The sequence below is a fragment of the Heterocephalus glaber genome, unplaced genomic scaffold, assembly GCF_053883595.1.
Source record: "Heterocephalus glaber isolate CG9 unplaced genomic scaffold, H.glaber_assembly_v1.0 deba00001447, whole genome shotgun sequence".
Lineage (NCBI taxonomy): Eukaryota > Metazoa > Chordata > Mammalia > Rodentia > Bathyergidae > Heterocephalus > Heterocephalus glaber.
In genome coordinates this window covers 3,498,992-3,512,047 of record NW_028258299.1, presented here as the reverse complement: position 1 = coordinate 3,512,047, position 13,056 = coordinate 3,498,992, and the positions used below count along the sequence as shown (strand labels likewise).

At 62.6% G+C, this 13,056-nt stretch overlaps 1 protein-coding gene across 4 annotated transcripts; it reads left to right on the top strand.

Annotated features, from left to right (window-relative positions):
• The first annotated feature begins 1,664 nt into the window (after window positions 1–1,664).
• Gpr153 (G protein-coupled receptor 153) lies at window positions 1,665–12,286 on the top strand. Of its 4 annotated transcripts, none has more exons than XM_087214394.1 (6): window positions 1,665–1,851; window positions 5,243–5,701; window positions 6,226–6,655; window positions 8,173–8,437; window positions 9,076–9,260; window positions 10,037–12,286. In XM_087214394.1, the coding sequence occupies exons 2-6, from the start codon at window positions 5,346–5,348 to the stop codon at window positions 10,694–10,696; spliced, it is 1,896 nt and encodes a 631-aa protein (XP_087070520.1). In that variant the 5' UTR covers window positions 1,665–1,851; window positions 5,243–5,345; the 3' UTR covers window positions 10,697–12,286. The 4 variants fall into 4 exon arrangements, with proteins under 4 accessions (XP_087070520.1, XP_087070518.1, XP_087070521.1 ...); XM_087214392.1 differs by having other exon boundaries at window positions 1,666–1,851; window positions 9,947–12,286; XM_087214395.1 differs by having other exon boundaries at window positions 1,670–1,851; window positions 8,173–8,365.
• The last annotated feature ends 770 nt before the right edge of the window (window positions 12,287–13,056 follow it).

Sequence of the window (13,056 nt, the reverse complement as noted above, 5' to 3'; positions counted from 1 at the left end):
GTCTGGGCACCATCCCGTCGGGTGCCTGGGGGTGCAGGGCCCTAAGACATCTACATCCTTCCTAGGCCCCGGCCGGACTCCCTAGTTCAGTCCTGGTCAGTCACTCATCCGTGTGGCTCTTGGCGAGCCAGATATCCAAAGCCCAGGGCCCAGAGGCAAATTGTGCAGAGCACCATGCCCACAGCCCAACACACCGCAGGATAAGCCAGGCCTTGGCAGGCCTGAGCCCCTCCCCTCTGCCACACACCAGTGCCTAGGGAGGAGGGCCGGGCCACTAACAAGGCAGCACCCAGGAGCCTGCAGGTGGAGGGGGCGCAGCCACCAGCCTGAGGAGGCAGGCTGCCTTCTCCCATTAACAGGTGGCCCTTGTGGCTGAATCACCTGTGACATGGGATGAGACAGTTTGCCTTAAAAATGCCACATTGAGGGCCGGGGATTTAGCTCAGTGGTACTGCACCTCCCTTGCAAACGCAAGGTCCTGAGTTCAATCCCTAGTACCAAAAAAATAAGAAAAAAGCCACATTGAGGCTGGATTGCAGCTCTAATGATGGAGTATACTTACTTCACTGCAGGTCCTGGGTTCCATCCCCAGCACCAAAAGGAAGAAAAGCCACACTTGGGTACAACCTCCCTGCACCAGCCTCCCCCTGCTGGCCATCTATTCCTAACCAGGGCCACCTGGTAGGGAGCTGGCCTGTCCACGAGGGCTCACTGGGAACACGGCCCTGAGCATGCCAGGAGGGGAGGAGAGGGTAGGAGGGTAGGCCCTGCCCTTTGTGGAGCCTTCTCTATGAACCTTTCCTTCCACCTCATCGGATGGCCCTCAGGCCCACTCTGCGCCCCTAAAGCTGCTCTGGGTTCTGGGGGTTAGGGCCGGGCCGGGTGGGTACAGAAGCCAAGCTGTGAGAGTTGGGGACCCCTGCGGGGCTGGCAAGCACGAGGCAGCACTTTGGGCTGCCCTTGATTTGGGTCCCATCCTGGCCAGGCGCCTGCCTTCCTGCAGACAAGCCTGCCCGCCCGGAGGGATTCCCCGTGCCCAGAAAGGACACCGTGTGTCTCGAAACCCTGCGTGACCTTGGGGCCTTTTGCCCATTGCGTGTGGTTAGGGGCAGGACAGGGCCAGCTGAAGTTCTCCGGCTCTAGGTGACAGGAATGCCAACAGGAGGGGCCCCCGGAGAGGGGCCAGGCTGCAGAACCTGCCCCTACCAGCAGCAAGACACAAAGGGGGGGATCAGCTGCTGGGAGGGCGCGTCTGAGGCAGCGGGGGAGGGGCCACCCAGCACCCCGGGTCGCTGCGCTGTTCCCTCGGTGGCTCCGAGGCCCAGCCACCGAGCACCCAGTGCTCACTGTAGAAGTGGCTTCTTCCGGGACACCCTCCCTGAACCGACCCCCGAACTCGGAGCCTGGGTCTTCCCAGGTGGTTTGGGGCTTGAGAAGCTCGGACTGCGGGCACTGTCCACCCCGGGGGCTCCAGCCTAGCGGGGCCTGGGGGCGGGGCGTGGCAGCGCTGACGGACAGACGGACCAGACAGACCGGCTGCAGCCGCGCTCCTAGCGCCGGGGGGCGGGGCGCAGGGCGGCGCGGAGCGCGGGAGACATGCGCCCTGGCCCCCCGCCCCCGGCCGCCCGCGCAGCCCGCTCGGCGCAGCGCCGCGCCGCGGGAGGGAGGGGCGCGGGCCGAGCGGAACGGGGCTCCGCGCTCGGGCCATCGGCGGGCGCAGCTGGGACGCCCCAGCTGCCCCCGCGCCAGCCACGCCCACGGCCCCTTGCGGCCAGCACTGGGCCCAGGGGCGCAGGAGCCGCAGCCGGAGGCGGGAGCAGCGAGTGGGAGCCCCGGGCGCCCGAATGCAGGGTGAGCGCTGCCGGCCTGGCCCGGGGGGCGGGCGGGAACCCGGGCTGGGGATCCGAGGGTGGGAGTGCTGCGTGGACTCGCGGTCCAGCCGGGGAAAACTGGGGCGCTGAGGGCTGGACACCACCCCCCCTGCCCAACTTGGGGACCTTCGGGGCAACTTCCCCGGTGCCAGCGCCTCCCTCGGTTCCCCGACTCAAGCTGGCGGCTCCCACCCGAGGGATCGTAGGTGTAGGGGAGAGCGACAGTCTTGGGGTCCTGAGCGCGGCCCTGCCCAGCGCAATCCTTCGGGTGCCCAGGACTGAGCCCCACCAGGATTCGGCCAACCGGCCGCGCCCTCGGGTTGGGCGAAACGGGAGGACCCGCGGGGGATGAGCAGGCGGAGTGCGCCTTTTAGGGTGGGGGTGACCGCGGTGCCAACACCGCGGGGCGGGGTAGGGGGCGGGGCCGGGCTCGACCCAGGGAACCCTGCAGCAGCGTGGGCCGGAGCAGCGTGGGGGCTCTAGCTGGGGCGCACCCTGAGCCCGGGGAATCCTTTCAAGTTCTGGGTCCCCTTTGTTGCGCAGTGGAACCCCGGGGCAGCGCGGCCTCATTGGCCTGGGACCATGACGTCACGGCCTGGCCCCGCCTGACTTTTGAGGGATCCTAGGGGGCCCTGGGAGAGTCGCACCTGCTGTGGACTCCTCCTTGGGTCTTGGGTCGGGCATGCTGCGCGCTCCTGGCCCTGGAGATGGGGCCCTCGTCCTGGAAATGCTTCCCGGGTGGTGGGAGCAGGATGGGAGGGAACTGGCCCCAACCGGCTCCCAGTGCCTGCGGGTCCCCAAGAATCGGGACCAGCAAGTGTGCGTGTGCGATGAGTGCACGCGTGTTACCAGCCTGGAGGTAGAGGGGCGCGCAGCTCCCACGGCCAGTCCCTGTCACGCTGCACCTAGAGAGAGACCTGGCTTCACCCCATCCCAGACCACACTGCCCGGGAGCCCTGGGTCCTGACCTGGCCTTCTTTCCTGCCGTGTCCCCAGACAGTAGGATCTGCCCTGCAGGGAGGAGGCTCAGAAAGATCCCTCACTTCTAGGAAGGGACAATGCTGTGCTCCCCAGCACTTTAGTTGGAGAGGCCAGGAGGTGGGTGTTGGGCTGGCAGGGTGTAGATCCTGGCTCAGGCACAGGATGGCGTAAGCAAATGGCCTTACCTCTGGATCACCTTTAACAGGGATGTGCAGGCCAGGCCTGGTGCTGCTGGCCTGTAATCCCCTGATTTAGGAGGCTGAGGCAGGGGGACTGCTGCAAGTTGAAGGCTCGCCTTGGACTGTGTCTCAAACAAAAAACCAAAAATAAATAAATAAATGAATAAAGAAAGAAATGAAATAGGCATGGCAGGAGAACCCATCACACAGCGTTGCCAGAGACACGGATGAGGAGTGGGGCTGTTCGCAGGAATGTGGTTCCTCCGTCTCCCTGTCCTGCTGCAAGGCTCCCTGAGGCCAGACCAGGGGAAGAGCTGGCACTGGGCAGTGTTGTGCTAGGGCAAGCCCATGGTGCCTCCTCCCACCCTGCACCACTACTGAGCACAGGACCAGGTGGGCTGGCCTGGGCCAAGTCTCGGGGGTAGGTAGAACCTGAGTGGGCATCCGAGGGAAGGCCTCCCACGGCACACCGATGGCCAGGGCAAGTAGCAGTGATGCCCGTCAGGTCTTGCTGGGTCCAATTTGCTGCTGGATAACATGGAGTCACCAGGGCCTGCAGCCTCTGCCCACTCTCAAGCCCTGCAGGTTGCCAGGCACACCGAAGGCTGGCACAGCCCTGTGGCACCTCTCCTTGTGAGGCCATGCCACCCTGGGTCCCGGTCTGGGTGAGCATGTGTCCACCTGAGGTCTGAGCTCACCCTCACCTCCAAGTTTAGGGTCTCGGCCCTTGGCAGGCATTTACTGAGCACCTACTGTGTCCAGACTGAATCCTCCTGTGGGTCGGGGCACAAAGTGGGGGTCCCTGAGTCTCCCAGGGGAGTGGGCAGGCCAAAAGAACACCAGACAAGATAAGCAGGGGCTGCCTCCCACCTGGCCGGAGAGCGTCCCTGTCCCTGCCCCAGAGCTGGGGGGTGGGGGGCGACCGTTGATCAACACCACACTCAACACCACAGTGGCTTCTCCATTCCCAGCTCTCATCCTGGGCGACCCTGAGGCTGTGCCTGGTGTGGGAGCCTGTGAGTGGGGGGCACGGAGAGGGGACCAGTGAGTCGAAACAGGATGAGAAGGGCTGAGTACCTGTCATCAAAGCAACAGCGGGCCTCACTTGGCCTTGTCCCCATGGCACCCACTGCAGCCCGTGTCCAGCCAAGGGTTGCCAGGCTGGAAGAGGGAGGAGGGAAGGAAGGGCCTGCCACCCCGCCCTCCGAAGGATGGGGCGCCTTCCCCAGCCTGTGCCCCTGCCCAGAAGTCTGTGTCCCCACCTCACATCGGAAGGTACTGGCAGCCGCTGTGGGGGGGTCAGGCTTTGGGCTCCAGGCTGTGTCCTGGCCTGTGCTGCCCAGGCCACCCATGGCATGATCCTGACTTTAGAAACTTGGGGTCTGTCCACCCAGCTCCCCTGTGGCAGCAGTGTTACAGTGCCATTATAGAGTAGGACACATTGACAGTGCAGGGACCTTGCCCAAGCACACAGCCAGTGCTGGAGCTTTACCCCTGGCCTGTGGCTGTGCCAGGGTTGTGCATGGGAAGGCCAGCTGGAGTCTGACAGGATAAAGCCTGCACCCTCCCTGGCAGCAGGGCATAAGGGGCAATCTGGAAAGGGAAAGGGAGGTTTGGGGCCTTCATCCGCCCCAGCCTGGCCTTATCTGCCAAATGAGGTGGCATAACTGAGGGCAGAAATCCCTGCCACGTCCACTGGAGAGGCCTGGCGTGTACTCCTCCAGGATTTGGAAATATCTGTCAGTGAGAGGTTTTGCTGTGGCACAGGGCCAGGGCACATGTGAGGCAGAAGTGACCCTTTGGCTGGGCACACACCTGTAGTCCATCTGTTTGGGAGACTGAGACAGGAGAATCACAAGTTCAAGGCCAGCCTGGGCAACTTAGTGAGACCTGTCTCGAAGTAAAAAATAAAAAGGGCTAGGGATGGAGCTCGGTGGTAGAGTGGCCCAAGGTTTAATCTTCACTACAGGGGGAAAAAAAGCACAACAGTATCCCACTGGGCCTGCCCCTGCCTGGCCTGAGTGTGCAGGTGACCTGGAATAAGGCCTGGGTGAGGAGTGGGCACCCTATACAGACTCCCCCTGAGGGCTGAGGCCATGCACAGGGAGCTCCAGAGGTAGCCAGAGACAGCAGGACCAGGCAGGAAGTGGCCCAAAGTTCCAGTGCTGGATTCGGAGGGGACTCACTGAGGGCTCATGCCCTGCTCCTCAGCTTCCCGGGCTCCCTGGTGTCCCCGAGCCGCCACCTCCAAAGGCTGCTGCTCTGTGATGACGAGGAGGATGCCTTGGGCCACCTGCCTGCTCCCTTCTGCACCATGGGGGATGAGCGGCGGCTGCCTGGCAGTGCAGTGGGCTGGCTGGCGTGCGGAGGCCTCTCCCTGCTGGCCAACACCTGGGGCATCCTCAGTGTGGGTGCCAAGCAGAAGAAGTGGAAGCCTCTGGAGTTCCTGCTGTGCACGCTCGCAGCCACCCACATGCTCAACATGGCGGTGCCCATCGCCACCTACGCCGTGGTGCAGCTGCGGCGGCAGCGTCCCGACTACGAGTGGAACGAGGGCCTCTGCAAGGTCTTTGTGTCCACCTTCTATACCCTCACCCTGGCCACCTGCTTCTCCGTCACCTCCCTCTCCTACCACCGCATGTGGATGGTGCGCTGGCCAGTCAACTACCGGTGAGTGCTCGAGGGCGGGCGTGACAGGAAGTCTTACCTGGTGCACCTGTGAGCGCACCTGGGCCCTGTGTGGTTATACCACCGTGCCTGTGCTGAGCAGGGGCCGGCAGGGGGGCTCAGGAGGGGTGGTGCTGGGCTGCTGCACAGAGGTGTGCGAGAATACACACGAGTGTCAGGTGCAGATGCCTGTGCCAGGTGTGGTGGGGCACACCTGTAATCCCAGCACTCGGGGAGGCCAAGGCAGGAGGATTAGTGTGAGTCTGAGGGCAGCCTGCACTGCATAGTCAGTTCAAGGCCAGCCTGAACTACAAAGTGAGACCCTGCCTCAACCACCCCCCTAAAAAGGGCCTGGGGAAAGGGCCATGTGACAGTGTGCATTAACATCTCCTCTCTGCCCCGCTGGTTGAGCCAGGACTGTGGGGTGTGGGGGGCTGCAAGGGCAGGATCGTTTGCAGATCTGCGGAGGCCTAGGCAGACAGCCTAAGTGACACCAGGTTCCTCTGTCTCGCCCTGCCCCATGCCAGGCTGAGCAACGCCAAGAAGCAGGCAGTGCACACAGTCATGGGCATCTGGATGGTGTCCTTCACCTTGTCCGCCCTGCCCGCTGTCGGCTGGCACGACACCAGTGAGCGCTTCTACACCCACGGCTGCCGCTTCATTGTGGCTGAGATTGGCCTGGGCTTCGGCGTCTGCTTCTTGCTGCTGGTGGGCGGCAGCATGGCCATGGGTGTGGTGTGCACTGCCATCGCCCTCTTCCAGACGCTGGCCGTGCAGGTGGGGCACCGGGCCGACCGCCGCACCTTCATGGTGCCCACCATCGTGGTGGAGGATGCACAGGGCAAGCGCCGCTCCTCCATCGACGGTTCGGAGTCAGCCAAGACCTCACTGCAGATCACGGGCCTGGTGGCCACCATCGTGGTCGTCTATGACTGCTGCATGGGCTTCCCTGTGCTGGTGGGTGAGGGTGTCAGGTGCGGACCTGGGGGAGGGCTCTGGGACAGCCTAGGGGCTGAGCGTTAGGTGGTCAGCTCCTCAGATCTGTCCTTTGAGATGCACAGCATCACCCCCATTTTTTTTTTTTTTTGGTACCGGGGATTGAACTCGGATCCTCCCACTTGCAAGGCAGGCGGCGGAACCACTGAGCTAAATCCCTGGCCCCATCACCCCCATTTTACACTGCTGGGGAGTCAGGATCAGAGAGGTCTGTGACCTCTGGAAAGTCAGGGCAGCTGTCTTAGCCACTGCTGCTCACTGAGACGCAATACCCAACACCTGTAACTTATGGAAGGAGGGCTTTATTGAACTCACATCTGTGGAGGTTTCAGTCCATACTCTGGTGGCTCCAAAGCAGGGCAGCCCAGCAGAGGGGCATGGCGGAGGAAAAGCTACTCATGACATGGCCCCAGGAAGCAGAGAGTGAAGGCAGCAGCTGAGAAGGGAGACAAACCCTCCCCAGTGGTCACCCCAGTGACTTCTACCAGCCAGTCAGCCAGTGTCCCAGAGCCCCACCTGTGCTTGCATGAGGCTCTTGGGGACCTCTAGATAGAAGCCAGAACAGCAGGCATGGTGGGAGTTGAGCCCACATCCATCGGTCTTCCTGCCAGCTGCAGAGGCACTTCCTCCCCTTGCTGGGGCCCTCTGATGCGGAGAATGTGGGAGACAGGGTCACGTGTCATGTTTCCCAGGAAGAGCAGGTGGGTGGGAGGGTGCTGGATGGGGACAGGGAACATCCTCTGGGAGGTTTTCCTTAGTCTTAAAAGCTGGGGATGTCAAGCCCGGGGTTCTGTGCAGCTAGCACTGCTGCCCCCAGAATGAAGTCTGGACTCAGTGTCAAACCGTGGCCGGGCCCAAGCAGTAGGGAAGGTCAGAGAGGGGACGGGTAGGGTGGCAGCTGCACAGCTGGGGCACCTTGGACCCCCGACTACAGGGTCCTTTCGTGTACAGTCGGGCCTGGCATCCCATCCCGGTGCTGATACAGGGAAGGAGTTGGTGCTACCCCAGCTTCTCTCCCCAGCAGGAAATGGGGTGCCCTGGCGGAGCCCACTCCATGTCTCTGGCCAGTTATACATAGTACCTGTAATCTTTACCTCACCTGCAGGCCACCTGGCTGGGCCCCCGGAGGAGGGCAAGGCTGCGGCACCTGGCCAAGGAGGAGCTGGTTGCCAGCAGGAAGTGCGGGCCTGAGACCTGCTTCTCTGTGCCTGTCCTTCCCCCACTTCTCTCCATGGGGAGCCACAAGGGCAAGAGGGTGGGAGACGGACAGAGAAGGGCTGTGCACCAGGGGCACAGCTGGGCAGCCTTGGTAGGGAGGGACTCGTCCCTGCATACCACCTGCCAAGGGCCTAGAGCTGTCCTTGGCTGCCACCCGCTCCACCCAGTGGGTTGAGGACATGCCATGCAGGCGGGCAGCTGAGGCCGGGACAGATGCAGCGGGCGAGTCCTGCCAGTCAGGCTGAGCTCTGTGCCCACAGGTGGTGAGCTTCAGCAGCCTGCGGGCCGACGCCTCCGCACCCTGGATGGTGCTGTGTGTGCTCTGGTGCTCCGTGACCCAGGCCCTGCTGCTGCCTATGTTCCTCTGGGCCTGTGACCGCTACCGGGCGGACCTCAAGGCTGTCTGGGAGAAGTGCATGGCCCTCATGGCCAATGATGAGGACTCGGACGACGGTGAGGATGGCCTAAGGGTGGCCCCTGGGAATGGTGGCATCCGGATGAGGTCCAGAGGACACCCCCCCCACAGTTAGGTGACCCCATTCTTTTTGTTCTGTTTTGTTTTTTGGTGCCAGGGATCAAACTCAGGTCCAAGAGCAAGGGGGGTTCCGGAGGTGGCGGAACCACTGAGCTAAATCCCTGGCCGGTGCCCCCACTCTGACTGCCAGACACTCCCCACATCTTCTCCGAGCTAGGTGTCCCATGGGCATCCTCCTACCCTGCCTGGCTGACCTGGAGTCCATCTGATCCAACGTCTGTTAACAGAGTGGCTGTGGGCACCAGACTGGGGTAGGCTCACCTTGAGCCCTGACCTTAGAGGGCCCCTGGGCTAAGTCTGCTGTGCTGGCCACTGTCAGCCCCTGGCTGTGTATTCAGTCCCATGAAGCTCATGAAGTAGCCTCAGGTCCACCCCATATCCTAGCTGGGGAAAGTACCTTCCAGATTTGGTGGCATGGTGGCACCTGCCTGTAATCCCAGCACTTGGGAGGCTGAGGCAGGGCTACATAGAGAGTTCAAGGCCAGCCTGTCTACACAGCAATACCCAGGACCTGGGTCACCCTTTTCAGCTAAACAGCCCCTGCCTATGTGTATCTGTGGGGAGTCCCCAGGACTCCTTCAGCTGTCCCTAAGTTCTCATGGCCCCACACCTCTGTCCCACCCTGCAGACACCAGCCTGGAGGGTGGCATCCCCCCAGACCTGGTGCTGGAGCGCTCCCTGGACTACGGCTGTGGAGGTGACTTTGTGGCCCTGGACAGGATGACCAAATATGAACTGTCTTCCCTGGAGGGGACCCTGCCCCATCTCTACCCACTTCGGCCCCTGCAGGAGGACAAGATGCAGTACCTGCAGGTAGGGATGGGGCAGGGTGTGGCCATGCATGGGGTTGGTGGCCCCTGGCAGGTTCGAGGGATGGCTGCCATCTTCTGAATTGCTGGACATCACAAGTGGGCTGGGGACAGGTGGGGCACCAAACCTCTACTTATGTTTCCTGAGCTCTTTCCAGTGTCTGCTGTTTCCTTCTGCCTTTATACCCCAAGAAGCCTTCTCCCCAAAACCCACCCAAGTTTCAAACAACAGGGTCCGAAATACCGTGTTTAGACAGCTTTTCCATCCTTAACACCCATAATTTAAAGGAAGAGAGGGCTGAGGATTTAACTCAGTGGTGCCGCTGCCTGTCTCGAAAGCCAAAGGGCCTGAGTTCGATCCCTGGTACAAAAAACCAAAACTCTTTAAAGGAAGAGAGGTTTGATTTGGCTCACAGTTTCAGGGGTTCAGACCATGGTCTGCCGGCTCCAAGGCGGGAACTTCATGGTGGACCAAAGGTGCTCGGTTTGTGGTGCCCAGGATGCAGAGCACCGGAACAGTGTCCAGAGGAAGGGGCTGTGGACCAGATGGTGCCCATGGTCACACCTGCATGGCCCACCCAGGCAGGCCCAGAAGTGTGCTTTACTGATTCCCCTGTCCATTTCTTAAGCCAACTTGACCCCAGCAAGGTTAACCCTGATGTCGGTTGTCACCTGCCCCACGTCCCACAGCTCCGAGCAGGCTGCGCTGGCCCCCGACCCGCAGACCCGCCTGGCCTCGCCGCAGCACAGCCCCGGCTAAAGCCCGCCACGTCCTCGCAGGTCCCGCCCACGCGGCGCTCCTCGCACGACGACGACGCGGACGCATGGGGCCTGCAGCCGCGCTGGGGCTCTGGAGAGGACCTGGCGGCGCTGGCGCTGGCGCGGCTCGTGCTGCCCGCCGGACTCCCCGGTCGCCGCGGCAGCCTGCGCGCCTTCGCCGAGGACGCGCCCCCGTTCCGCGGGCGCCGCCGCTCCGCCGAGAGCCTGCTGTCGCTGCCCGCCCCAGACGGGCCCCCGCGCCGCGCCCACGACTCGCCCCCCGCCAGCCCGCGCCGCCGCCCGGGGCCCGGCACGCGCTCCGCCTCGGCCTCTTTGCTGCCCGACGCCTTCGCACTCACCCTCTTTGAGCGCGAGCCGCACGCCCTGCGCCGCCAGCCCGCCGTGCCGCCCGGCCACGCCCCCTCCTTCCCTGCTCCCCCGCCTCCCGGCCACGCCCCCACGCCCCCTGGCGCCCCCGGCGCACAGCGCAGCCCCGGCCCGCGCCGCTGCGCGCGTGCGCACACCAGCCCGCTGCGGACCGGCCTGAGCGCGTCGTGGGGCGAGCCCGGAGACCTGCTAGAGGCAGGCGCTGGCGGCAGCACCAGCAGCTTCCTGAGCTCGCCCTCAGAGTCCTCAGGCTACGTCACGCTGCACTCAGACTCACTAGGCTCTGCGTCCTAGGGCGCGGTCACCAGGCCATCCACAGGGACCACAGCATCAAAGATGCCACCTCTGCCCCACGCACCGCGCGCAGAAATGTACCACCCGACCCGGGGGTGAGGAAGCAAGGGCCTCGGCGCCGCTTTTTGGTTCCTCCCTGCCGCTGTTTTCTGGAGAGACGATGGCCGCCCTAGAAGACCACAGTAGGCACGGACCAGCTGGGCGCGCCCAGGCAGAGGGCAGATGGCCTTGGGTACTGAATGGCATCTGCTCGTCGGCTGCACCCTGAGCAGCTGGGCCCGGGTGCAGCGGAGCCTGGGACAGGGCCACCGTCAGAACAGAGCCCACCTGGAACCAGAAGCCACTGGAGTGTCTGCAGCTTTCCACTCTGCCAGGGGTGCAGGGGGCGTCTTTTAAGCACAGGGGTTTTCAGGGCCCAGACATGCTCTCTAAGCGGGTCCTCAGGGCTGTGACTTGCTCTGCCTCAGTTTCCCTATCTGTGAGGAGCAGGTGACCATGTTATCTCAGGGCTGTTGGAAGAAGCCTCATGTCCATGTGCTCTGGCCTCTGAGTGGACCAAGAGTGCAAGGTCCTGAGACCCTCTGAGGGTCCCTCGTGAAGGTCAGTCTTCAGCATGTGGCCCCTCTCCCTGTCCCTTGCTCCCTCCCCCCCCATTCACTCCAGCCCAGTTTAGCACAACACTTGCACCATCAATAGCTCTGCGCTCACCATTGTTAGTGACCCCACATTTACTACCTGCCATTGTTGCCTGTTCCCCTATGTGGCCACCTCTGTGACTCCCACCACAAAGGCCGTGGGTCCACAGTGCAGAAGGTTCAGCAAAGGGGAAGTGAGTTCCTTACCCCAGTGTCCAAGGCCCACCCTCCACTCCCTGGCAGGATTGCTCTTTGCTGTCCCTCCTGGGCAGACCCACTGCAGCCCTGGGTTCTGCCCTGGGCCTGGGTCTTTCCAGGCAAAGGAGAGGCCCAGAAATAGCTGTGGCCTTGAGATGGAGAAACCCCATTGTAACCATGCATTGCCCCCTTGATGTGGAGACCCGGAGCTGGTCTGGGGCCAGCCAGAGCCACCGTGTCCTGTGTCCTCTGCCCTGGATGGCCTGCCCCATCTCACTCTCCAGGCAGGGCTCCATTTCCCGAGGACGCCCCTCAACTCAACTTCTGTGGGCTAACTGGGGGATGAGCTGGCCACAGGTGAACAAGGCAGGGGTCTGCAGTCCAGTCCCCGCCATGGGAGGGGCCGGCCTTGGCCAGTGCTGCTGTGCCTTCACATGGGGAGAGGCCACCAGCTAGCCAATGTGTCACCTTCTTTGTGTATATCATATGCAAGGCAATACTTGCAGTGGGGACGTTGTTTCCCCCAAATCACCCCAGCCCTGGTTTTTATGGGATTTAGCAGGGACCTGGGGCACTCTCCCACACTTTGTCTAGTCTCCAGGCCTGGTTATAAGGAGCTTAGCCGAGGACTTCCCGGGAGGGAGCTCCGTCGACACACCACCAGCCAGCCTGGAGCCAGGGATCCGTTCGTAGTTTTTTGACAACTGACCATTTCTCTTCTGTACAGGACAGGATAAAAACTTCCTTATGATTTGCACCTGGCATTCTGAGGCTGATTCTGGGGAAATGCCCCTGTAGACCCAACAGGGATGAGGGTCTGCCTGGGTGGCCCAAATGCGTCTCCCTCTGGAACTGAGTTCCTTAGCTACTGCGCCGCTCCTTGGGCCTGAACTAGCTTCTCCTCCAACCCAGTGTCCAGCCCTGCCCAACCAGGGAGCCACAGAGGGCACTAGCACTACCGCGCCTCGGTGCTGCAGCCTCGGCCCCTGGCCAGTCGCCCTGAGCTTGGCAAAGCGGGGCAGGGCAGCTGGAGCCGGCCTGGGGCTCAATAGACCTCTGTTTGGCCTCCTGTCCCTGTCCCAGGCTGCAATTCCGAGACCACCCCTTTGGGTCCGCGGTGCGAAGCCGCCACCTGGTGGCCTGGAGAGGGATTCATCCTGGCTTCTCCGACGCTCACACTGGAAGGGCCGCTCTGAGCCCGTCACAGCAGGGCCCTCGCTGCAGAGCCCGCGGGGTGGCGCGAGGGAGCCGGAGACACGGTGGGTCCTTGTTTCCTCTAGATTGGATCAGAAGGCTTTTAGCGCATGGGCGGGGCTGGAGCAGTCCCCAAAAGAAATGCTGAGCCGGGCGAGGTGGAGCAGGCCTGTAATCCCAGCACTCTGGGAAGCTGAGTCAGGAGAATCGCAGCAAACTCGAACCCAGCCTGGGCTATTTAGCGAGACCCGCTCAAAATTTTTAAAAGGATTGGGAGGTAACTGTGAAGCTCCTGTGTTCACATTCCTGGTACCGCAAAACAAAACCTTCTAT